This window comes from Solanum verrucosum, unplaced genomic scaffold, assembly GCF_900185275.1.
Source record: "Solanum verrucosum unplaced genomic scaffold, falcon-dt-bn FXZP01000297.1, whole genome shotgun sequence".
NCBI lineage: Eukaryota > Viridiplantae > Streptophyta > Magnoliopsida > Solanales > Solanaceae > Solanum > Solanum verrucosum.
Window position 1 is genome coordinate 2,224,862 of NW_026020215.1, and position 25,070 is coordinate 2,249,931.

The following is a 25,070-nucleotide window of genomic DNA, read 5'->3' on the forward strand; positions in this document are numbered from 1 at the left end:
CTTTGCCTAATGATTTAGAAGTCAAAATTCACTTTGAAATTACGAGTTCAAAAATTTAAGAATATTTTACAACACTTTCCTATTTTCCGGACAAAGAGAGGATTTGGGAATGAAGGATCTCAAATCTCGAGAGTGAAGGTAGTTTGCTACTCTAATCAAACGGCCTAGCCAATTGCACATTCCGTATAATTACCAAATTATCTTTTATGGGTTCCCTATTCTCTTCCCGCCTTTTGGTCTCTTGTTCACCCCTTCCAGCACCGAATCGAAACGAAGAGCAAAAACACAAGTCGCCGATTAACTGATGTGCGGAAGAGCTCGGTGTTCTCTCAGGCCCGATGACATTCCTCGGGCTTGTCACCTCAACGGTCGCCGTGTCCGGCATGTTGACATGAACCGGTAACCGCTTTCAAATTATCTCAACCGTTTAATGAGATGTTCCTAAAATATTGATGTTTTTGAACCAAATATTAGAAAATTAAATTGTGTGAACTTATTTTTAGGTATCAGCCGTCGTATAATGTGTCGCCGGGGTTTAGTGTACCAGTGGTAAGGAGAGAAGATGAGGCCAACGACGAAGGCGCTGTTCTTCATTGCATGAAATGGGGTCTTGTTCCCAGCTTCACTAAGAAAACTGATAAGCCTGACCATTACAGGATGGTAAATGGAAATTTGTCACTGATTGAGCACTTCTTTCATTTTCATTTTGAGAGTTGTTTTGATTTTGTCCAGAACTGATTACAGATTTAATGAGTTATAGGGGTCAAATTGGTACAAACTGAAGATGATATTAGGAGTGAACTATGAGGATAACTATTGATACAATATTGAGATTATGATTTGGTTCATTGTGATAAAAATAGGATATATTATATAAAAAATTGATCTTGTTTTTTGGTTTGCTAAGTGGATTAACTTGTGTTCTCATTAGTGCCTTTGTAGAATACTTTGTCACATTCTAAGATGTGATATTTAATACTTATCTTACTAGATTATCACTGTAAATTTATTCAGGAAGTATAACTTAAAGTTTTCGTTACTTGAAAAATTCTTCCAAAATATTTGGAAACAGGCTAAAAATAAGGTCTATATTTTATGAAGTAAATAAAATTATAAATTTATGAAACTAAGAACTTAAGTTTTACTGAATGAAACACTGATTTATGTACAAGTACCTTTAATTACTTTGAAAGTTAAAGCTGTTTCGCCTGCATCGCACCGCCCTGCATACAACTTCTTATATTTAAACCGAAATACCTCAACCTGATGAGTTCAAAACAACAAACTTGTTAATTTTCATTTGAGATTGTTTTTAAAAAAAATGTTTTAACCTGCTCCACCCTGTTTATGATTTGTCTTAGTTTTATGGTTTAGTGGGCTGCCTCATGATTAATGGAAGTCGAAGGTAGTAGAGGGAAAGACTGTAGGTAGGATTGAGAGCCTACACCACTTTGGTGTAGGATGGAGTTGTAATTGTTAGGCTATAATTCTTTGCCCTAAAGTAGTCAATTCCTAGCTGAATATAAGGAATTTCTAGTACCCCAATTGACAATACCACCCTTGTTGAGATATTGAATAATGCTTGGTATGGTGTTTGACAACATGAAACCTAAATCCATGTACCAAACAGTGGATTATTCAGCGTCATGTCTGATATGATATGGTGTCTGCACCAAGTGCCCCCTTAATCAGTTCTATATTTTTATTTTTGTTTGTTGAAGACTTTCCAGGGCATAAAGATACCACATCCTCATAGCTTTTAAATCAAAATTTCAAATAAACTCTTGAACTTATTTTAGCTGCAGGCGCTGAAATCTCGTGTTTGCTTCACATTTCACACTACCTGTGTCTACTTCTATTGGCAATCTGTTGATCTTTTCTGTAAAAGAGTGATTTTATCTTTGATGACGTCTAAATTTTCCATCTAACTTTTCTCAACAATTTCTGGTGATTTTTGGCCTGCTCATTTTGCTCTCCTAGGAGTCCAGTCACCTGACTGGGAAGATTATATCTGTTGATATTTTGGTTATTTTTGTTCCTAGTTATCATTTGTTTAGACTTGTATTTTTCCTATAAATGTATGTTTGTTCGACAATCTATCAAGCTTAGAGTGATGTAGAATTTCAGTGTCAAATATCATATAATTTCCTAATTTGTAACTTTTCTTTTAGCTGTGGAATCAGTCAATATATCACTTTGTTGAACTACTGCATGAGTGACAGTTTGAATACGCCATAATGTCTTCATCTGCTTCTAGTACCTGTGGGGTGATGGGAGTGGGTTTGAGAAGAGAAATAGAAAAAGAATAGAGATTATCTGGTGTAGTTTGTTTGATTTTATTAAGAATTGTTAGAATTATTTTCGGGGAAGAGGATAGAACATCTAGAATATAACCATTTACAATATAATGATATTTTCTCACTTAGATTTGATCACATAATGCGTTACTTATATACGGATTGAACATCTTGCTGTCTTGGCCACACATAACAGTATATGACCATGGTTGTGTGCAGTTTAATGCTCGGTCTGAGACAATAAAGGAGAAGGCTTCATTTCGCCGCCTTATCCCAAAGAATAGGTGCCTGGTTGCAGTTGAGGGGTAGGTTTTTTCTTCAGCTATACAAGTCTATCAGAGTATCCATTTCTATGTCCAATCTGCTTTTATCTGTTTCTTTTCACAAAGCTGACTTGTAAAACTGAGATCTTCTTGATAAAGGTCACGCCATCAATAACTTCCAGTGAATGGAGCTTACCTAAATTTGCTTCCTTCCAAAAAACAAAAGAAAAACTGAGTAGAATTATTATAAATCAAAGCACATATTAAGTTACCAATTTAAAAAAAAAACTCAGAGCACATTTTGGAGAAGCCAAAGCTTCTTTCATGTAAGTTTCTCATTTGTTGTCAGAATAGCAGAATTTGTCTCAATTGCAATATCAATGGTTCTCAGTGATGCAATTTTCTTCAGATTTTATGAGTGGAAAAAGGATGGGTCAAAAAAGCAACCTTATTACATACATTTTAAGGATGCCGGGCCCCTGGTGTTTGCTGCCCTTTTTGACTCTTGGAAGAATCATGAAGGTGAATTACTGTTTTTTTAGGGTGACAAATAGTGTGTTACTAGTCACAATTATTAACATCAGTCTCATTCATGATCTGTTTATTTTTTAATGTCCTTATGGCATCCAAAATTGATTCTGGAACAAGTTTGATTATCTTGGCAATGACTAGTCTTGTGTCCTTTTCTTATTTTACATGTGAGCCAGATTACAATCGGCAGATTTATATTAATTATGTACATATCTTTTGGATTTGAAATACTGCACTTGTGAAGTATAGGATATTGCTACAACCTAATGTGTTATTTTGTACTTACTTTAGTTAGCAAATTACTTCCATTGGACAACTTGAATACTGCCATTGAGATTTGTTCTGTCTCCTAATACAGGTGAGGTTATTTATACATTTACTATATTGACAACTTCGGCGTCCTCATCTTTAGAATGGCTCCATGGTTAGTTTTCTTTTATTGACTGTTGGTAGAATTCCTTTGTTCTTGATGTACATTATACTCTAATACTTGACCTTATAGCATTATTTTTACTTCTTTTTTACAATCTATTTTAAACTTTTAACAAGAGTGTCTTGATATTGCTCCAATTTCAATTATTTCATCTTATAATTCTCTGGTTTGGTTGAGAGCAAGACAAAGTTTAGCTGTTTGTGTAAAACTGATTTGTAGCTCCATACACACTTCCATTACATGTTCCTTAAGAGTAAATCATCTAATCAGTTGATACGCCAAAATCTACGGAAAATTTACCTTTGAAATGGTTTAAGTATGTCTTTCTCTAAAGTTAATGATAATAGATGGTACCTTGAATCTATGAACTTTCCTTCCAAAAGTACAGGTAATCAGCAAGTCATTTCAAGGAAAAGAAAGTTGACTAGCTTTGCGCTTTTATGACATGGAGGGAATCATCTTATTCATGTTGCAATATAGCAGTTAATGTTTTGAACTTTTTGCACGGATTGCTCCGATTTCGGGGTGGTCTTTAATTTTTTCCCTCAATACGGTGGTCTTTAATTTTTCCCCTAGTGCTCATTCAATGAAAATTTGTGGGCTAAACTATCCTTATCGATGACCTAATTTCGCTCAACATAAGTTCAAAGAACTTTTGCCTCGGACGGCATAAGTTTTGTGGGAATTAAGGTATCCGGCATAAGCTGTGTAGTACCTAATTCACTCGGCATAAGTTGTGTATTACCTAATTTGCTCAAAGTTTAGAGAATTTTCGCCTCTATCAGCATAAGCTCTGGAAGAACTAAGTTATGCCTTTCACGGTTTAACTTGTGGATTTTGAAATTGAGGCATAGGCATAAGTTATGTAAAAATTAAGCGACATAACTTGTTATACCTTTGAAGGCATAACTTGTGAGTTCCAAACTGAACTTATGCTTCTGTTGGAATTAAGCGGCATAATTGAAGGCATAACTTGAGTTATATTATGATACGAAAATATAAACTTATGCCGAATAATATTTTTTTGCTGGAGTCGGGTGTATTTACAGCCACTGTTTTTGTTATTTAAAGTGCTGAAGGGAAAAAAAATTAAAGACCACAAATTTGAGGGGCAAACACCATCCCAAGAAAAGGGCAATCTTGCTAATGACCCTAGAGTTTTCCCCTCTGAAATTTTTGGGCCTAGCATTGTTGACTTTGTTGGATGCTAGACACCTAAAAGAATAGACTTGATGGGAGTTTAAGGAACTGCATGGGCATACTTGAAAGAAGGGTTTTACACATTGGTAACATGTGAATAGACAAGAACAATCATGCATATATATGCAGGGGATGACATACTGATAAGCATCTGGTTACTTGAATAAAAAACAAGAGGATAATGTGGAAACAAGAAGTGCTAAGATTAAAGACTAGAAAAATTAAGATAGGCGAAATTCAAGAAATAGATGCCCAAACCTAAAAACTAATTGCTAAAATTCTTAATTGATTGTAGTGGACCTAATTAGTGGATTAGGGCTAATCACGTTTACTAATTGATTCAATTCAAGAACGTAGATCAAAATAATTCACACCCCTAATTGAATAACTAAAGGCAATATTTAGTATAAGACTAGTTACCTTCTTAAGTTAACCGAATAAGATCCATAGATATCAAACAAAGAATTAATCTTAATTTTTAATAGAAATCATTATTGTAAGGTTGTAGGATAAATACCTAGTAGCCAATACACAAAGGTGTAAAGAAAATAACTCCCAATAATATTGATAATAATGTTGTGTCAAAAGAACAAAATTCACCTCTCTATATATTGGAGAAATTTCGAACACCTTAGCATGAGATTCAAATTCTACTTTTATGGAAATAATTAAAGGGAAAAGGGTCAAAATGCCCTTAGACTATGTAAAAGGAACAAAAATGCCCTCCGTTTATACTTTGGCTCAAAAATGCCCTTATCGTCAATACTTTGGTTCAAAAATGCCCTTGTCATCAATACTTTGATCCAAAAATGTCCTTATTGTTATTTAACAGGTCAAAAATGCTCATTTTCCAAATAAATATATTATTTATTTTCTTTTTAACACATTCTTTTTCTAATAATGTTTTTTTTAAAAGGAAAAAGGAAAAATATACCCTCGAACTTTGATAAATAGTACATCTATGCCCTCCGTTATACTTTGCGTCCATCTCAGCTCCTGCTGTCCAATTATCGGTGCACGTATGTCCCTCTCACTAACGGCACCCGCATTTTGTACACGTGTTTAAAGCCTAAGCAACTACCTGATTTTCCATTGCTTTTAACCCATAAACTAAGAACCCGCCTCATAAACCCAATACCTACCCGATTTGTATCTAAAATATCCTAAGTCAAAATTAAAAGACCCAAATATTCTAAGTCACTTTCCTATCTCACAAACCCTAGCCTCCATCAGTAAAGTTCGTGATTCCATAGTTTGTTGGTCGATTTCACCGCGTCTTCGTCGATTCCATTGTGTGTTCTTCATATCACTGAGATCCGGTCGGAGGTACCCATGATTTCACGCTGTTCATTTCACATATATTGTTTTTTTTTTTTTTTCAATTTTCATCCGTAGGTAGTATAGAAATGTGTTGTTCGTCATATCGCTGAGATCCGATTGGAGGTACCCCGATTTGTATCTAGAATATGCTTTTTATAGTGAAAATGTAGGGGTTTGTTCATTTTCTAGGGTTTCACTTTTGAGTCTTAGTCTTTTTATGCGGTTTGTTAGGCTTTATGTTAAAGAATTGTTTTTTTTTGTTTGTATTTAGATGTGTTGAGTTGGTAGTGTCATTTTCTCTTCATTTTCTGTTCCTTTTGTCTCCCTTGTGTTTAGATGCTTTTTGTCTGTTTGTCTTTATGCCCTTTCTTCATGCCTTTATGTTGTAGGTCCATAAGAAATAATTGATAGTTGTTATTTATTTCATTCTAACTGTAGGACCACTTGTTTAATTGTTAACTAGTTTAATATTATTTTAGTTAGTTCATTTGTGAGTACTTATTAGGGACTGACTTACTAACTGAGTTACTTGCTAAATGATTTTCAAGTCTAATTTTTGTAACTTAATAACTAATAATTGCTTACTTAAATGAATTACTAACTGTGACTTACTAACTAACTAAGGTAACTTGCTTATATGACTTACTATGTGGCTGTGACTTACTAACTTTCTATGTGACTGTGACTTACTAACTTACTATGTGACTGTTACTTACTAACTAATTCCTAATTGACTTAATAACTAACTAATGTGACTTACTTATATGACTTACTAACTGTGACTTGTTATTAACTTGTGTTATTTACTAACAATGTGACTGTCTTATGCTTACTATTGTGACTGTGACTTACTTACTATGTGATTGTTACTTACTAACTAATTCCTAATTGACTTAATAACTAACTAATGTGACTTACTTATATGACTTACTAACTGTGACTTGTTATTAACTTGTGTTATTTACTAACAATGTGACTGTCTTATGCTTACTAATGTGACTGTGACTTACTTGCTATGTGATTGTTACTTACTAACTAATTCCTAATTGACTTAATAACTAACTAATGTGACTTACTTATATGACTTACTAACTGTGACTTGTTATTAACTTGTGTTATTTACTAACAATGTGACTGCCTTATTCTTACTAATGTGACTGTGACTTACTTATATGTCTTACTAAATGTGACTTAATGACTAATTAACTTACTTTAATCCTAATGTGACTTAATGACTAATTAACTTGTGTTATTTACTAACAATGTGACTGCCTTATGCTTACTAATGTGATTGTGACTTACTTATATGTCTTACTAAATGTGACTTAATGACTAATTAACTTACTTTAATCCTAATATGACTTAATGACTAATTAACTTGTGTTATTTACTAACAATGTGACTGCCTTATGCTTACTAATGTGATTGTGACTTACTTATATGTCTTACTAAATGTGACTTAATGACTAATTAACTTACTACTTACTATGTCACTGCCTTATGCTTACTAATGTGACCTAATACTTATTTATTTCCTATTGTTACTACAATTCAACAACATATATTCCTCATGCTAGGAGCATAATGCAGTCACATTGTAATCCTAAGGCAGTCACATTATTGGTAAATAACACAAGTTAATAACAAGTCACAGTTAGTAAGTCATATAAGTTAGTTATTAAGTCAATTAGCAATTAGTTAGTAAGTTTCAATCACATAGTAAGTAAGTCACATTCACATTAGTAAGCATAAGACAGTCAAATTGTTAGTAAATAACACAAGTTAATAACAAGTCACAGTTAGTAAGTCATATAAGTAAGTCACATTAGTTAGTTATTAAGTCAATTAGGAATTAGTTAGTAAGTAACAGTCACATAATAAGTTAGTAAGTCACAGTCACATAGAAAGTTAGTAAGTCACAACCACATAGTAAGTCATATAAGCAAGTTACCTTAGCTAGTTAGTAAGTCACAATTAGTAATTCATTTAAGTAAGCTGCATTTATTAGTTATTAAGTTACAAAAATTAGACTTGGAAATTATTTAACAAGTAACTCAGTTAGTAAGTCAGTCCCTAATAAGTACTCACAAATGAACTAACTAAAATAATATTAAACTAGTTAACAATTAAACAAGTGGTCCTACAGTTAGAATGAAATTAATAACAACTAAAAAATTATTTCTTATGGACCTACAACATAAAGGTATGAAGAAAGGGCATAAAGACAAACAGACAAAAAGCATCTAAACACATGGGAGACAAAAGGAACAAAAAAAGAAGAGAAAATGACACTACCAACCCAACACATCTAAATACAAACAAACAAAAAAAATCTTTAACATAAAGCCTAACAAACCGCATAAAAAGACTAAGACTCAAAAGTGAAACCCTAGAAAATGAACAAACCCCTACATTTTCACTATAAAAAGCATATTCTAGATACAAATCGGGGTACCTCCGACCGGATCTCAATGATATGACGAACAACACATTTCTATACTACTTACGGATGAAAATCGAAAACAAAAAGAAACAATATATGTGAAATGAACAACGTGAAATCGTGGGTACCTCCGACCGGATTTCAGTGATATGAAGAACACACGATGGAATCGACGAGGACGTGGTGAATCGACCAACAAACTATGGAATCACGAACTTTACTGATGGAGGCTAGGGTTTGTGAGATAGGAAAGTGACTTAGAATATTTGGGTCTTTTAATTTTGACTTAGGATATTTTAGATACAAATCGGGTGGGTATTGGGTTTATGGGGCAGGTTCTTAGTTTATGGGTTAAAAGCAATAGAAAATCGGGTAGTTGCTTAAGATTTAGACGCGTGTACAGAATGCGGGTGCCGTTAGTGAGAGGGACATATGTGCACTGATAATTGGACGACAGTGGCTGAGATAGACGCAAAGTATAACGGAGGGGATAGACGTACCATTTATCAAAGTTCGGGGGTATATTTGTCCTTTTTTCCTTTTTTAAATTAGCAAATGTTTATCTTACTTCAACTAAAAAAAATGAAAATATTTCTTTTATTATCATTATTGTTTATCGTTATATAAATATAAAGTATGATGGATATACTGTGATCTTATATATATATGACATATTATTTGTCGAAAGAGTACATGAAGTTATTCTACTTTAATTGATAAGATAATAAGAAGAAAAAAAATATTTCCTAAATTTTTATTTGTTAAAGTGATTTTAGAAGAAAGAAAACAAGAATAGTGTTCTTAATAATATTTTAATTAGGAAGAAGATGTGTTTAAAAAGAAAAAATAATATATTTATTCGGAAAAGAGCATTTTTGACCCATTTTGTAACTATAGGTGCATTTTTGGACCAAAGTATTGACTACAAGGACATTTTTGAACCATAGTATTGACGGTAAGGGCATTTTTGAGCCAAAGTATAAACAGAGGACATTTTTATTCCTTTCACATAGTTTAAGGGAATTTTTGACCCTTTTCCCATAATTAAATAGTAAAACTTAACTGGAAAACTTAAGTCACACTTCCCAAACTACCTAACAAAAAAGGAAAGTAACAATTTTGGCATCAAAAGATGCGCCAATTTTCCTTAGTTTGGATGTGACTTTCCAGCCCATTTTTGGCAAAAATTTTAGCCCCTCTTGGGTTCCATTTGAGCCTCAATCTTCCTCTTCTTGGACATGAACTTGGACCATGAAGTGCGTGCAGCACTTAGCTCACTCCTCACCATAATTCTTGGGCTCATCTTCCATGATAAGCATTGTCTTGATCTCCCATTGAAGCTCATGAACATTGTCTTGCATCTTAGCTTCCAAAACATCATTCAAGTCCTTTAATGGAGGTATGCCATTGCCACCATGGATGCTATTACATGCACGACTCCTATGTAAGGAGTTTGTCTTGATCAAATTCAAGACAAGTTCTATCTCATCTATTTTATTGTTTGACAAAGTGAAAAGGAAATCTATATCTCAAAGTCATATCAGGGATATGTGGAAAGATAATTTTTTGGTACCAGGATGTTCGTCCTTTCTAGCTGACTTACATAGTATTTTTGGGTTAGAAATTGGAGAATGATTTAAATGGAAAATAAATCTTCAATTTGGTTTTGAAGATGACTTGTTGCAACTTCTTGTGATCAACTTGTGAAGATACATAATTTTCTCACATGCCAATAATTTTTTTCTCAATGTCTTTGACTTTTGAGACCTAGCAGATTGATTTGAAGCCAGATTCTATTTGCTATGTTTCTACTTTGAATTACACCTAAATTGTCTTTCAGATAGGATGCCTGTCATTCTTGGAAACATGGATGCTGCTGATATGTGGTTGAGTGGTTCTCCATCATCCAACATTGACACACTATTAAAACCATATGAAGAGTCAGATTTGGTGATATTTCTAAACAATCAATCTTTAGGAAAAGAAACTAGTGTTGTGGACTTGACATGTAGTTGCCTTAAACGTTATCTTCGTTGCAGGCTTGGTACCCTGTGACAGCTGCAATGGGTAAGGCTTCCTTTGATGGACCAGAGTGCATCAAAGAGGTACTGATTACATTATTTTTTTTGGTCATACATTTCATGTTGTGAGCCAACCCTATATCAGCTGAAGTCTTATGCTAAATACATTTGTCAAACTCTATATGTATGCAAGAGAACACAGTGCTTGGATGACCCCCAGGCCTTTGATTTGACGGAAAAATTAGTGTAATCTGAGATCTGTGGTAGTCGGTACGTCATGAGTCCAAATCCTATCTCATGAGACATTATCCGCTAAGTTTCGTAATTGGGAAATATGAGATTTCTGCTTGGACGAATCTATAATGCTTGTCACAGATTTGACTTCCCATAATTTCAACTCACCAGCATCGTCAAACTTATTTGTGCTTGAGTTTTCCTTGTATAATACCCAGTTGCTAGCTCTCAGTTAACTTTTCTTTTTAAGTTTTTATCTTCTCAATAATGCGGTCTCATAGCATCATTTATAAGTTTTCTTCTGATTATTATCTACTACATGATACATTCTCTTTTCTTCCTATGTATTTGTCTACTGATGATAGCAAACATCCATTCTGTTTCTGTCCTTGAGACACTAAATTATGCCCTTTTACCCTCTTTTAGTCCTACTTGATGCAAAGCTTGGATAATATTCCAGGCTATTTCCTTGTTCATGGTTCATTAAATTTAGGAGATATGGAGTTGATGATCAATTAATAAGTGTCTATTGTTTACACTTAAAACTGTAGTTGCAGCTCAAGACTAATGAGACCAGATCAATATCACAATTTTTCTCAAAGAAAGGAGACAAAGACCAACAGGGGCAGAAGTCTCATAACAAAGTTGCAGAGGAAGAGATTCTGAATACTGATCAGACAGAGAGCTTGAAACAGGAACCTGAATCAGACCATGTGGGTCATCTGTGTTCCCCAGTCCAACCGGAGAGTTTCACTTCTACTACGGCCACAGACATAAAAGTTGAACAAGATTTCGATGAGTCAGGTAGTAAACAGTCATTGACTGGTCAAACCGGAAATCCACCTGAAAAAGTAGGTACTTATGCTAGCGATAACGTGAAAAGCTTGAAAGAGGAGGAGTCTGAGGATATTAAACCAAAGGACATTTCTCCGCCTCAGGAGGAAAGTGGGGATTCTAAAACCAAGAGATACTATGAGGAGCTCTCAGGAGATGCAATGCCACTTCCCAAGGCGGTCAACACGCACATAAGACCATCAAAAAAGAAAGCTAAAGGAGCTGATGACAAACAACCGACTCTATTTTCTTACTTCGGAAAAGGTTAGTCACATGAAGTACAATGCTTAGACAAGTTCTGTATAATAGTGAAGTTGGTATATCCGTTGCTTAAAAACAAAATGTTGGAAGCATAGGATTTTGTTTGAGGATCACCTCTCATCCTTGGCTTTTAGTTGTAGGCATGTTTGCAGATTTGTATTGATGAAGTTTTTTGTAACCAAGGAAAAAATCGTGGACTTCACATGGGATATTTTGATGGAACTAAAGTGGTTGTTTAGTATATTTAGGTCAATGGTATTGTCTCAGTGGGACTTGATTGTTAGAATTTGGTTGGCTGCCTCCTTTACGTTTCACCCTCTAAAAAGCAGGGGTCAGTTTATATTCACTGAAGCTTACTGATCATCGCGGTGTGCATCCTGCTGTATACGGTTGATTCTCGTATGTTCTATACAGCTGCATGTGTTTTTTTTCTTTTCACGATGAGGTAGTACGGTGCATAATCCATAGAGCAAAAGGATTACATACATGATACAACCGTTATTGACTGCTCTAAATTGTATAAGTCTTCGGCTCTCAGCTTTTGAAATATGATAGCCAAGAACCATTTGAAGCAATAGAAAAGTTAAGCTAGTAAACTTTAACAATTACTAATAGTACTGCACAAATGTTAAGTTACCAATATCCAAAAATGAATGGATCCTATTAATTAGAAACCAAAATCATTGAGAAGTGATACCAGCTACCTCACCATAGAGAATTTTGCCAAGTCCAGGACTCACGAATTAGCAGTCAAATATCCTCAATTGGCACCTCAACAAAAAAAAAAATAATCGCCCAGTCGATAACATCAGGACAAATGAGAATCCTTAGTGTCATTTGGTTTGAAGACAAGTTATGATGTGATTAATTATGTTTGGACTAGTTATCATGACACTTTTTTTAGTGAATGTTTCGTTTGTTCTATTAAAAATAATATGAATTGCATAATATCTTAGAATTGTTCGTTGCAAAAATACCCTCCATAAGTGTAAATTGATGTATAAAAGGGGTATTTATATTTTAACTACTTTATCTCGAAATAAATTATCCTAGGATTATTATTCCACGCAGAGGCGGAGATAACTTATTCCAGTACTAATAATAATCATGTGGTAGTTATCCCAAACTTTGTAACCAAACAAGGGATTAAGAGGTATTAAAAATTTATTTCAAGATTATCTTTGTTTATCCATCACACTAACTAAAGTTATTATTGTGCTCCCAATTTTCAGCTAATGCGATTTCTTGCCGCCACCATCTTCTAGCTGTAGTTTTCCGATCATGGCAACTTCGGTCACTAGTCAGTCGGCTTTCAAGACTGACCAGTCCTCGCTTTCTAATACTGATAGGTTATTTCCACCTCTAACACACCCTAATGATGCTTCGTCATCGAACCCTAGTTTGCCTTGTGTGCCTAAAGAGCCTAACGGTAACACTGATAGGGTAGGGGAAACTGTTCCTAGATAAATATGCTAATATTCTAAGGCTGATAATTGACTCATGAATCTGAAGGTTACTGTTGATCCTATTCCAATGAAAAAAATTGACATTCATTATTGGAGTTCCTAGAATTGTTTGGAGTGATGAAGGTTGCTGTTTTTGTATGTGATGCTAAGTGTTGTCATGTTAGTACTTTTGTCTTGATATTTTTGTTATGACTTTTGAATTAATTTTAATACAAAGTTCTAGAATGTAGAAGATATTGTAATATGTGGTGGAGCTTGATTTAAGCACAAAACAGAGAGTCAATTTCCAGTATTTAGGGGATCTGACACCACTTTATGTATCTATATATGTAGTAAGCATTGCTGAATGAAATGACCTACTTCCCTTTCTCCAAATTATCTCTCTATTATCATATTTGTCTTCTCTTTCTTTCCTTCAATTGGCATCAGAGCTAAATTGATCTTTCAGGGACTATTTTGAGAGAGAAAACACCACAGCAAGATCACCATACAAGTTTAACTTGTTCAGGTCTTTTTTTGTTCAGTTTCCTTTCACATGGCCTCTAGCAGCTCTCCTCTTTCACCCGAATCTTTAATGGTGAGAACTACCAAGTTTGGGTAGTGAAGATGAAAACATACTTGAAGGGTCATGGATTATCGAAGTATATTTGAGGAAGATAGCGCTCCAAAATCTTTGAGAGCAAACCCAACTCTTCAGCAGATCAGAAGTCATGAAGAAAATATCACAAAAGGTCCAAAAGCCCTGTCTTTCATTCACACAGTTGTCTCAGATTCAATTTTTACCAGGATCATGACATGTGAATCTGCCAAAAAAGTTTGGGATATGCTGAAGCAAGAATTCCAAGGGAGTGATGGGACGAGGCAAATGCAAATATTGAATCTAAGAAAAGAATTTGAGATGTTAAGAATGAAAGAGACTGAAAAGGTGAAAGATTATATTGATAGAATCATGAAAATTATCAATCATATCAAATTGTTAGGGAAAAAAGTAGAAGAGCAGAGGATTGTTGAGAAGGTGATGGTGACACTTCCAGAAAAGTTTGAAGCAAAAATTTCCTCAATTGAAGATACTTGGGATATGTTTCGTGTCACATTGAATGAACTATCCAACGCTCTTCTAGCTGTGCAGAAAAGGAAAGCTTTTAGAGAGGAAGAGAGTACAAGTGAAATCTCTCTTGTGGTTGTTCAAAGATCTAAAGCTCAGTTGAATGGTGAACCAAAAAGGCAACAAAATGGAAGACATGGTAAGGAGAAGAACGAGCAGTATAACAACCGAGGGAGATATAGAAGATCCAGTATCCACCTTGTCCCTATTGTAAAAAGACCAATCATACATACAAGTTTTGTTGGTACAGACCTGGAGTTCAATGCAAGTTGTGCAAACAATTTGGTCATGTGGATAAGGTGTGCAAAACAAATTAAAATCAGCCAGCTCAAGTTACTGAAAATGTTGAAGATTCTGAAGAGAAGTTGTTTGGTGCTTCTATTGCTGGAGAATGCAATGTAGCACCTCAAGATCATTATGTGTGGCTTGTTGATAGTGGATGCACGCATCACATGACAGTTAACTTGAACATTTTTGAATGGCTGGACAAAAATTATTTCTCCAAAGTCCCAGACTTGGAGATGGCAGATTTGTAGATGCAAAGGGCAAAAGAGCAATTGATGTTCAAACTTCCTCAGGTATGAAGATTATATCTGATGTATTATTTGTTGCTGAAATTAGCCAAAGTCTTCTCAGTGTTGGCCAATTGCTTGATAAAAATTATGCCCTGTTATTTAAAGATAAAACATGTGAAATCATGGATCCAACTGGTATAAAATTGCTCTCAGTCAAAATGAACAATAAAAGCTTCCCTCTTGATTGGAAACATACTGACATTGGAGCTTATGTCAGCATACAAGATGAAACTTATGTCTGGCATATGAGGCTTGGTCACATCAATTTTGAATCTTTAAAATTGATGCAAAATAAGGATCTTGTGGCAGATATGCCTTCCATAAATGAAACCTAATGTATGTGAGGTTTGTCAAATTGGGAAGCTAAGTCAATCACCATTTCCGATTAATCAAGCCTGGAGAGCTACTGAAAAGCTCCAACTAATATACCCTAATGTGTGTGGACCTATGAGCACTCCTTCTTATAACGTCAACAAATATTTTCTTTTATTCATTGATGACCTTACGAGGTTTTATTGGGTTTACTTTCTGAAACATAAATCTGAAGTGTAACACCCCAAAAAAAATTCTAAGTTAAGCTCCTAACCATTCTTGAATTGCGTATAAGGTCGTACTAAGTGACTGTTAATTTTCTTAGGTGTTAAGGTCAATTTTTTAGTGTGGGAATGAATTTGGATATGAATTAAGGTGACAAGAACCCCTAGCACAAAGTTGTGTTGAAATTTTTCTTAGCGATTAAGTTTTGATGTAAGATTATACTTGGGTCAACTTCAAACGACTATATCTCTTATAATATAAAGAGTTACGTGGACCAGAACCTATTAAATTAAAGGTATTTGAATCTTCTTTCCAACGCCACCAATTTCCGTCAATCCGAGTTTCAAGTAAAGAGTTATGACCATTTTAGTAACCTGATATAGTACAGTGTCGACGGAAAATCATTAAAAAGGGTCGTTTTTCTCTTTTTACCTTTAAGAAAATTCTAAACGAATTTCTTGACTAATTAGAGACCCAAAACAATTAGATTTTCATCTCTTAATCCATCATTCTCTTCTCTGTCAAACCCTAAGGTAAAACCCTAAGGAAAAATCAAAGTAGAAGACTCCATTCAAGATTCTTTCAATCTTTTTCAAGATTCTTCTTCAAGGTAGTCTTTCTCCAAGAATTTCATTCTTTCCAACTCAATTTTTTTCATACAATTATGAATCATTAATGAGAATCCTAATTCTTGGCCATAGAGTTTCAAGAAACTAATTCAAGAAACCTCAAGAAAGGTTTTCTTGATGTTTCTCCTTCAAGCTAGGATTTCAAGGCTTCTAATCAAGTTCTTTTTCAAGATTCTTCAAGAACCTTGTTCTTCCATGTATGTAAGACTATCATAGTATTGGACTAGTTCGTCCTCACGCCCTACATCTACTTTCAAATTAGTAAAAGAATAATCTAGGATTCTACCCCTAGATTTGAGTATTCTTGAGATGAGTTGATTTTGAGTTCTCGGGTTCCTGTTTCTTTTTTAAATTCTATTCCTAATTATTGAATTGCTATATGTTATGCATTAAGATTCTTGAGTTGATTCGTTCATGTCTATATTTCAACATGAACACTATGAATTGAGTATTCTTGAGATGAGCAGTGTCCTTGAGTTCTAAGTATTGAGTTTCCATATTGCTATTAAGACCCTGAGTTGAGTCGTTCATGTCCATAATTCCGAATGAACCCTATGATTTGAGTTATAATATTTGAAAAGCTTTTTAAAGCCAACACTTGAGTTCTTAAACTGAGTTTTTGAGAAAGAAAAGATGAGTTTTGAGAAAAGAGTTTCTAAAACATGATTAATATGACAATCGAGTATGCTATCAATGTATGAGCAGTATGGTATCTAGATATACCATCAATGTTTATGTAGTATGACTTCTCGAGTCATCAATCATCATATCACAATATGATTTTGATATATTTTTTAGAAAGAGTTTTAAGTATGAATTGAGTAAGAGTATAAGTGAACTAAGTATTCCCAAAGGTATCCATTTTTACATTGATGAAAGAGAAACTGAGATTTCTAAATGAGTTATGAGTTCAAAAGATATTTCAAGAGCAGAGGATAGTTTGAGCAATTATCTCAAACCAAAGGAAGAGTTGTGTTTTTAAACATATGAGCATGAGTATATATTATTGGCTGAGCTGGCAAGTCTGACTAATCCCAACCTTTGAAGAGAGTGCAATCCAATTGGCTGAGCTGGAAAGTCTGACTAATCCTCCTAACCTTTAAAGCTCAATAACTCGCAATCAATCTTGACCCTCCACGTGGAAATTATTATGACTAAATTCTAAATAAACCCCAGCTCATGACACCTTGATGAACTTAGGAGACAAATCCCAAAATAATGCAACGTGAAGGGTGAGTGTAAGATTGGGTTATTGCGTAACAAACATATATTTATGAGATTTTGTCACGACCCAGACCATCGTGATTGACACCCACACTAACCCTCTGGTAGGAGAACCGTTACTACAACCCAACCAACCAAATTAACGAAAACTAAAGTATTTAAAGATACGGAAGCAGATTTAAATGTCTAAAAAAAAGGAAATAGGGAGTTCTCATAAACTCCAAAGCGTCTAACAACAAATGCAGAAATAATGCCTAGAACCTGAAAGTCAATGTAACAAAACTCCAACAAGAACCATAAGTCTAAACAAGAAGGGTTCCAACCCCACACTAACACAAGGAATCTAAAGCACTAGTCTACGTCCGAAGATGTGGACATAAACAAAAGAAGAACTCATGGCAGTCCGGAAGAACTGGCTCACCTTTGAATTCGATTGCTCATTGATATTCTGAACGAGGTCTGTCAGTAGCCGCCTGAAGATGCCATGTACTTAACAAAGAAAGAGAAAGTGTAGTATCAGTACACAACCACAATGTACTGGTAGGATCACACGGCTATCCCAATCGATGAAACACATGCAAGTAACCACAACGTTATAAAACATGCATATACAGAACATATACAATATTAGTCATCATTTCAAAATCAATGTACAATTCCACATTCTCAATAATACTCATATATGCCAAGTCAATGGTCCTCTCATGGAACCCATACCCCAAACTGTTAGTGTTCCAATACGTGATATCCAATCCAAGTTAGTGTGCCGGACGTGACATCCGATCCCATATATGCACTGGAACGTGGCACCCGATCCAAGTTAGTGTGTTGGAACGTAACACCCGATCCATTCAACAAGCCACAATCACAATCACAATGTACATTCTCATAATCATACAATCAAGAGTTGATTCATGACATACAATTCTTCATTCATACTCATTTACGATTAGTGTGATCAATAATGCAACATTCTCATACATACAAAACGAAGTAATTACTAACATACATCACACCAACATGAAATCACAAACATCACCTACCTCGAAAAAAGCTTGAACCCTCCTAAAATACTTGATTCTTCCCTTTTTAGATTCTTTCCGCTTGTTCTTGGTCTACAAGCAATCAATATAACACGAGGATCAATAAATGAGGCCTAATTACCCGGATTACAATCAAAATCATCAACCCTAGTCCAAACCCATGATTATAATATGCATCTAGGGCTTTTTTTCACCATCTAAATCAGTTCCAAAACCCTCCCCTAACAATAATCTCCTAAGAATTTACATTATACGAATCGAAAAATGGATTCGGGGAGTAAAAACCTTACCTTTAGCTTCAAAAATGGTGAAAAACTGTCAAGAAGTTGCCCTGGTTCGTCTCCTAACTCTTAAGAACGAAGTTTTCAGAATAATGGCATTTTTGGGGTTTATTTCTGACTTAAGTCGCGACTGCCCCGCTATGGCGACCCTCATCCCACCACAACGGCCCCCGCCCTAGCAGGAATAATCTCGCTCTGGCGGCTTGCACGGAACCAGTGAGTCGAAATAAGAGTCCCAAACTCCCAATTCACAACACACCTTCCTCCCATGTCACTTAGAAACTACCCGTTCACGTTAAAATCAGTTTTGAGAGTTCTACTCTCCCGAATTTCATTCCGTAAAGTCGTACGGGTTCCTTAACGTCTTAGATATCCACTCATGTATTCACATTCATTATTAGATCTCTCATCTGCTACTAGATTTTCCTAGACTTCATTGACTCCGAATTCATCCAAATCTGGACTAGGCTAGGAATTCTCAAGTTACTACGAAAACATTTTCTGGCCCAAAATTTTTCCCCGTTGGCTTTTCTATAATGAGGGGAGCAGGTTGTCACAGATTTAGTAGACAAGATGACTTTATAAGTATGATGGGTAAGAGTAGCTACTATATACTGTCTAAAGATGGATATTCACATCTCATGAGGTCGTTAATCTATGATGACAAATTTAGTGTTGAGGGGGAGACAACACAGGCAATAGCATGGATTTCTTTTTCGGATTTAAGGACAACTTATTTTGTTAAGGAATCCATCTTTTCACTGGTTGCTGTAGTAAGAAAACCTCTTCATTTAGACACGACTACTATAAATAAAACTCGACCAAGTTGTGCTAGGGTCAAGGTACATATTGATTTGTTGTCAGAATTTCCGAAGTATGTGGAGATGGGGATTGTTAATGAAAAGGCATCAAGAGTTGAGAAGGTACATATATATTATGACATGTTACCTAAGTATTGCAAGGCATGTAAGTTGCAAGGTCTTGAAGAGATAAAGTGTCTAGATAACTCTTCATATTCAATAAGGGGTGCTTGTTTGAAGTTGACCCAATAAAAACTTATCTATCGGAAAGGACACTTTCAACTCAACTTTGTGTTAGGAACAACCTATAACCTTAGTTCATATCTAATGAACTCCCACACTATATTATATGAATACCATGTGGAGAATGATAACAAGGGTAAACTGAAAATGGTGGAGAATGGTTCCAAGGAAGCACCATGTGCAACACAAAAAACACCGCAATCCAACACATAGAGTTATCACCAAAGAGAACAATGCTATAACGAGTGACAAGGCAAAAACACCTGAGAAAGGTGTCACAACTAATAATGCTTTTGACGCTTTTGATGATAGAAGAGTCATGCCATGAGCAACAAGGTAATAAAGAGGCAGAAAGGGAAGAAACATCATGAGATAATACAATTGCTCATACAACTACTATAGATGGATTTACAGAGTCAGGGCAAAATGCAGAAAATTAGGCATCAATTGTGACACATTTGCAAAGTAGAAAGTAAAGAAAGAGAGCAAGGGAAGAGCAATACTGAAATACAAGTTTATAATACAGAAGCATCATTACAAAAGACACAGCAAGAGGAAGACATACAAAATGGAGATGAGAGCCATAAAGTGGAAACCAGACAAGATAGTCTACTAAGAAGTAGCAATCACAATAATGATGATGTGTTTCAGACAAACACAAATGAGGAGCAACAAATAGTCAGCCTTAGTGAACAAGCAATTCAACAGGATCTAGTTAGAGCTACTTTTCAAGTCTCTCATCAGATAAATTATGAAGAAAAGTCAACAGATCAACAACAACAGTTAGTAGAAGATAAGAAGGAGGAAAACAATCAGAAAAAAGAGGATCAAGTACTGCAGAGTATTGGGGTGTCTACATATGCTTTAGCAAAATGAAGCAAAGCCAAAAACAAAGTGGAGAACAAACCAATCAGGATTAATCTAGCGCGAAGTGTCAGATCAAGTTTTAAATGAAGATGAAAGGAGTATTTTGGAATGTGAGGTCTTTTAGAACTCAAAATTCATTCCATAGAATACAAATGCTACATAGGTATCACAAGTTCCCTATTATTACTTTGATGGAAACTTTTCAAGAGGCTAGACAGATTCACAAGTTTAAAAGAAGATTGGGGATGCAATATGGCTAGTGATGCCCGTTTGGTTATGAGTATGTTGATTCAAAATGGTAAGGGAGTACTTTTTGAAGATTTGGAATCGTTGGTGGGCATTGGAGGGGGCACTGGTTACGAAATTGAGATATTAATGGAGAATTTAATCGAAACATATGAGAAAAAGAAGTACTTATAGCATGTAAATATGAGAATAACAATGGAAGAAGACAGTTACGGTAGTTACAATGGAAGAAGACAGTTACGATAAGTAGTGGCATTTTTGCTTCAATGTAAACTTGATTTTCTTGTTTATCTCTCTTGTGCTATACTTGATGCAAAAGCTATATAATGGACTTCACCTTGCCAGTAGACAAGGTGGAGAAGAGTTGAGATCTTCGTGGGGTTTATTTTTGTGTTACATAATAAGCCTATTTGGTGCTACTTCGGCATCAAATTGAACTATCACAAAAGCTGAAAGTTTAGATAATCAAACAAATAATAAAAAGTGTCATTTATGTGCCAATCAATTTGTTGGGACGTCGGGAATAGAACTCTCACACAAGATGAAAGTTTAGATAGCCAAACAAAGGGAAAATGCATAAGTACCCCCCACCCCCCCAGCCTATGCCCAAAATCCCTGAGACACACCTAACCTTTACTAAGGTCCTATTACCCCCGAACTTATTTTATATATAATTTTCTACCCCTTTTCGGCCTACGTGGCACTATCCTTGAAAATATTGTTAACACACGCTGGGCCCACAAGATAGTGCCACATAGGCCGAAAAGGGGTAGAAAATTATATATAAAATAAGTTCGGGGGTAATAGAACCTTAGTAAAGGTTAGGTGTGTCTCAGGGATTTTGGGCATAGGCTGAGGGGTACTTATGCATTTTCCCCCAAACAAATAATAAAAAGTGTCATCTAAAAAACATTTGGTAAATTGCAATTCTTGTTATATAATACTCTCTGAAGTGAACATAAATTGTCTATCTGAACTTTCACCTTATTAACGAGGATTCAATTTTCCACCCCTCTCTCATTTCTCCTTTTCCTTTCCCCATTTATTTTATTTTAAAAAAAGATTTCATGGGTTTATTTATCTTTGTATTGTAGTGGGCAGTAGGAGTAATAATTTTAGACCGTTATCTAGTATTTTTAAAAATATGATTTTCAATTTTTTCTAAAGGAATCTTTAGACTATAAATATAAAAGATCATAAATTACAAGAAGAATAAAAAGAGATTTATTCACCAAATAGCTATGCCAAAAAGTGAAAAAGGTCTAGTTCCAATGCCAGGCACCAACAATCAATCATCATAAAAGTTGCAATCAATCATCATAAAAGGCTCCTTTATTTTTACCATATAAAAAAGAACAATGTTCATATTGCCATTCACAAGATTTCTTTGCTTTCTAATATTACCTTATTCTAAAAATTCAAAATGCAATTTTAATTTGGACTAGTTACTAGTACAAGATTATATTAGGGGTAAACCTCAATAACAGACCTTAATCCCAAGATATGACTAATCTTGTAGTGACTAAATCCAGAATCAGAGAAGAGTTTTACCCATTCTTGTTCATTTCTTTCTTTTCCAGAAACATGAACCATCATCAGTACATCTGAAAACAATTGAGTTTCGAGTGATTTGTTATCTCTTTTCTCGTTATCAATCACAATGTCAATCACAATCACCTTTCCTCCATTTTCCTTACTTGGAATTGCTTCTTTACATTTCTTCAATATTTTAACATAGTCTTCGTCGCTCCAATCATGTAATATCCACTGCTTGTCATAAAAAATATTAACATAAAAACAAGACAAATCGAACAAAAGATAGTAAAATCAACATAACTTTTAGTAGCACATTCAATCCATCTCATTCTAAACAAGTTGAGTGATGATCTATTTGTTAACTTGACGTAACAAATTGAACTTAAAATGACTCATCAAATTATCGGGTAATAACGAGTGAAATTGCAATTCATACTATTATCATGGTCCGTTATTTGATTACTTTTGACCCCAATTCATTTTGACGGAAGCAAATTATGAATGGACAAGTACATTAGTTCTGATTTATACCTTTAGCAAAATTGCATGAGCAGAAGGAACAGACTTAAACATATCTCCACCAATGTAGCTCAAGTTGTTTCCCCCTTCCAAGCCTTCGACCACATGGGGCAGATCGAAAACAGAGCATTTCAATTCTGGAAATGCATTAGAAATGGCTTTAGCCACAGTTCCAGTGCCGCCTCCAACGTCTACCAACGATTTCAATCCTTCAAAAACTCCCTTACCATTTTTTATCAACACACTAATGATCAATCGGGCATCACGACCCATAGCTTCGTTCAATAAACGGTTAACCCTTGGGTCATCCCCTGCATATTCAAACAACGGCTTTCCATGAGTAGTCGCGAACGGGGTAGAGTCCCTGTTCGTGAACCATTCACTGAGTGAGTGCCACAGATCCATTAAAATTGGATCCAATTGTGCTTGAACAAACAGGGCTAGACTCAACGGATCATTTTTAAGAAGAAGACGTGAAGTTGGAGTAAGTAAATAACTTTCTTCTCCTTGAATAAAAAAGCCAGCATGAATTAGAATACGCATGAGACGATAAATACAATCGTGACCTTTTAATTTGTTGATAGGGAGAGCATTCAATAAATTGGATAGAGTCATGGCTCGACCATGGCTATAAATGATATCTGGAATTTCGAGCTGAATTGCACATTTGATTGACATAGAAATGATGTAATTCAACACATGGTTCAATATGTGTGCTTGAGTAGCAATGACTTCACTAGTTTCGTCTCCAATATTATTAGGCAATGCCATTTTTTTGAGAATTTTGCTTTGATATGTGTAGTGTTGTGATTATCAAATCTATATTTATAAGAGAAATTGGAAGACATGTGATAAATAAGATGTCATATTTAGAAGAAATGAGGAGATGCACAATTTGATTTGTTAAGATATGATAACTATTGTGACAAATCAAATTCTTTGAATTCATCTATTGGAAATTAAAGTCATTTATATTTAATGATTCTCCTTCCAAATATTAAATGTTGTCTTGATATATCATTCACATTTTTACAAAAAAAATTCCAGCCCGAAAATTGTAAAACATTTATTATGATATCTAATCTTCATAATTTTTCATGATTAAAGACGATTTTAATTTGCATACACTCTGCATTAGGATCATCAACAAATGTCAAACATGAAGAATACACCGCGAATCTAAGTTGATCTCAAGACACAAACAACGTTTTAATCTTTTGGCTTTTTAGGATTATATACAAGAGGCCGTTCTGATCCTTTGTTAAGACATAGGGAGATGAAGAATAACATTTTACATAACACACAAACAGGGGAACATGAGATAGAGTATTAGCTTCTACTATATGTTATGGGAACATTACATAATTTGGCCAAGCCTTGTGTTATTTGAACTTTTGTGATCGAAAAAAGCGTAGATTAAGGATAAACCTCAATCACAGATCTTAATCCCAGTAAAGAAACAATGTTGTAGTCACTAAAACCAATGAATATATGAAGTTAAAAGTACTTCAAGTCATCAACCAACCTCCTCTTCTGAAGGTGAAAAGAGACATAAGTAATACATGTGATTCAGTAAATTTGACCGTTTGGACCGCAGCTAGACCAGCCAAATCATGCTCCTTGTACTAAAAAACAAGGTACAAACTAGACGACATTCTTGAAGTTACCAAACCTTCAAGTTTGATAACATTGGGATGGTTCAATTTTTTCAACACACGTATTTGCTTTACATACATTGCTATCTGTTCCTTGCCCAATCTGAATTCACACATAAACAGGAAAATTGAACCACAAAAGTACAACTACCAAAGCCTATTGTATCAATTCCTTGAAATCCAACCCTAGGCCCTAAAAAATTTGCATTCCTTAGTTTGTATCTAAGCATTCATTATTGCAATACAATTAATAAACATTATTAGACACACGTCGTTACAGTACCCCATGAAAACATAGTACATTGCACTAAAACAATGAAATATTTATGAGGCATTAATGAAAAAGAGTGAGTTGATTGACTAAGAAAGTTTCTTGAAGGTATTCGCTTGGTGAGGAGTCTAATCTTTTATAGCATCTCTGGCAACAGGAACCAGCCACGACGGCCACCCTTGCTGATTTGTCGCAAAAGAGTTTCCCGATGTTCTGAAACTGTAATACTCAGACAC

The 25,070-nt window shown here is 34.8% G+C and overlaps 2 protein-coding genes across 2 annotated transcripts; one reads left to right on the plus strand and one right to left on the minus strand.

Moving 5' to 3' along the window:
* The first annotated feature begins 304 nt into the window (after positions 1 to 304).
* LOC125830681 (uncharacterized) lies at positions 305 to 11,845 on the plus strand. Its single transcript, XM_049509861.1, has 8 exons — positions 305 to 399; positions 504 to 660; positions 2,517 to 2,602; positions 2,970 to 3,082; positions 3,450 to 3,515; positions 10,328 to 10,437; positions 10,527 to 10,592; positions 11,294 to 11,845. The coding sequence occupies exons 1-8, from the start codon at positions 305 to 307 to the stop codon at positions 11,843 to 11,845; spliced, it is 1,245 nt and encodes a 414-aa protein (XP_049365818.1).
* Positions 11,846 to 22,317: 10,472 nt separating this feature from the next.
* LOC125830653 (trans-resveratrol di-O-methyltransferase-like) lies at positions 22,318 to 23,740 on the minus strand. The gene is made up of 2 exons (XM_049509827.1): positions 22,921 to 23,740; positions 22,318 to 22,620 (listed from the first exon to the last, which is right to left on the minus strand). Exons 1-2 carry the CDS (start codon positions 23,677 to 23,679, stop codon positions 22,318 to 22,320), a joined length of 1,062 nt encoding a protein of 353 aa, XP_049365784.1. The 5' UTR covers positions 23,680 to 23,740.
* Positions 23,741 to 25,070: the final 1,330 nt, after the last annotated feature.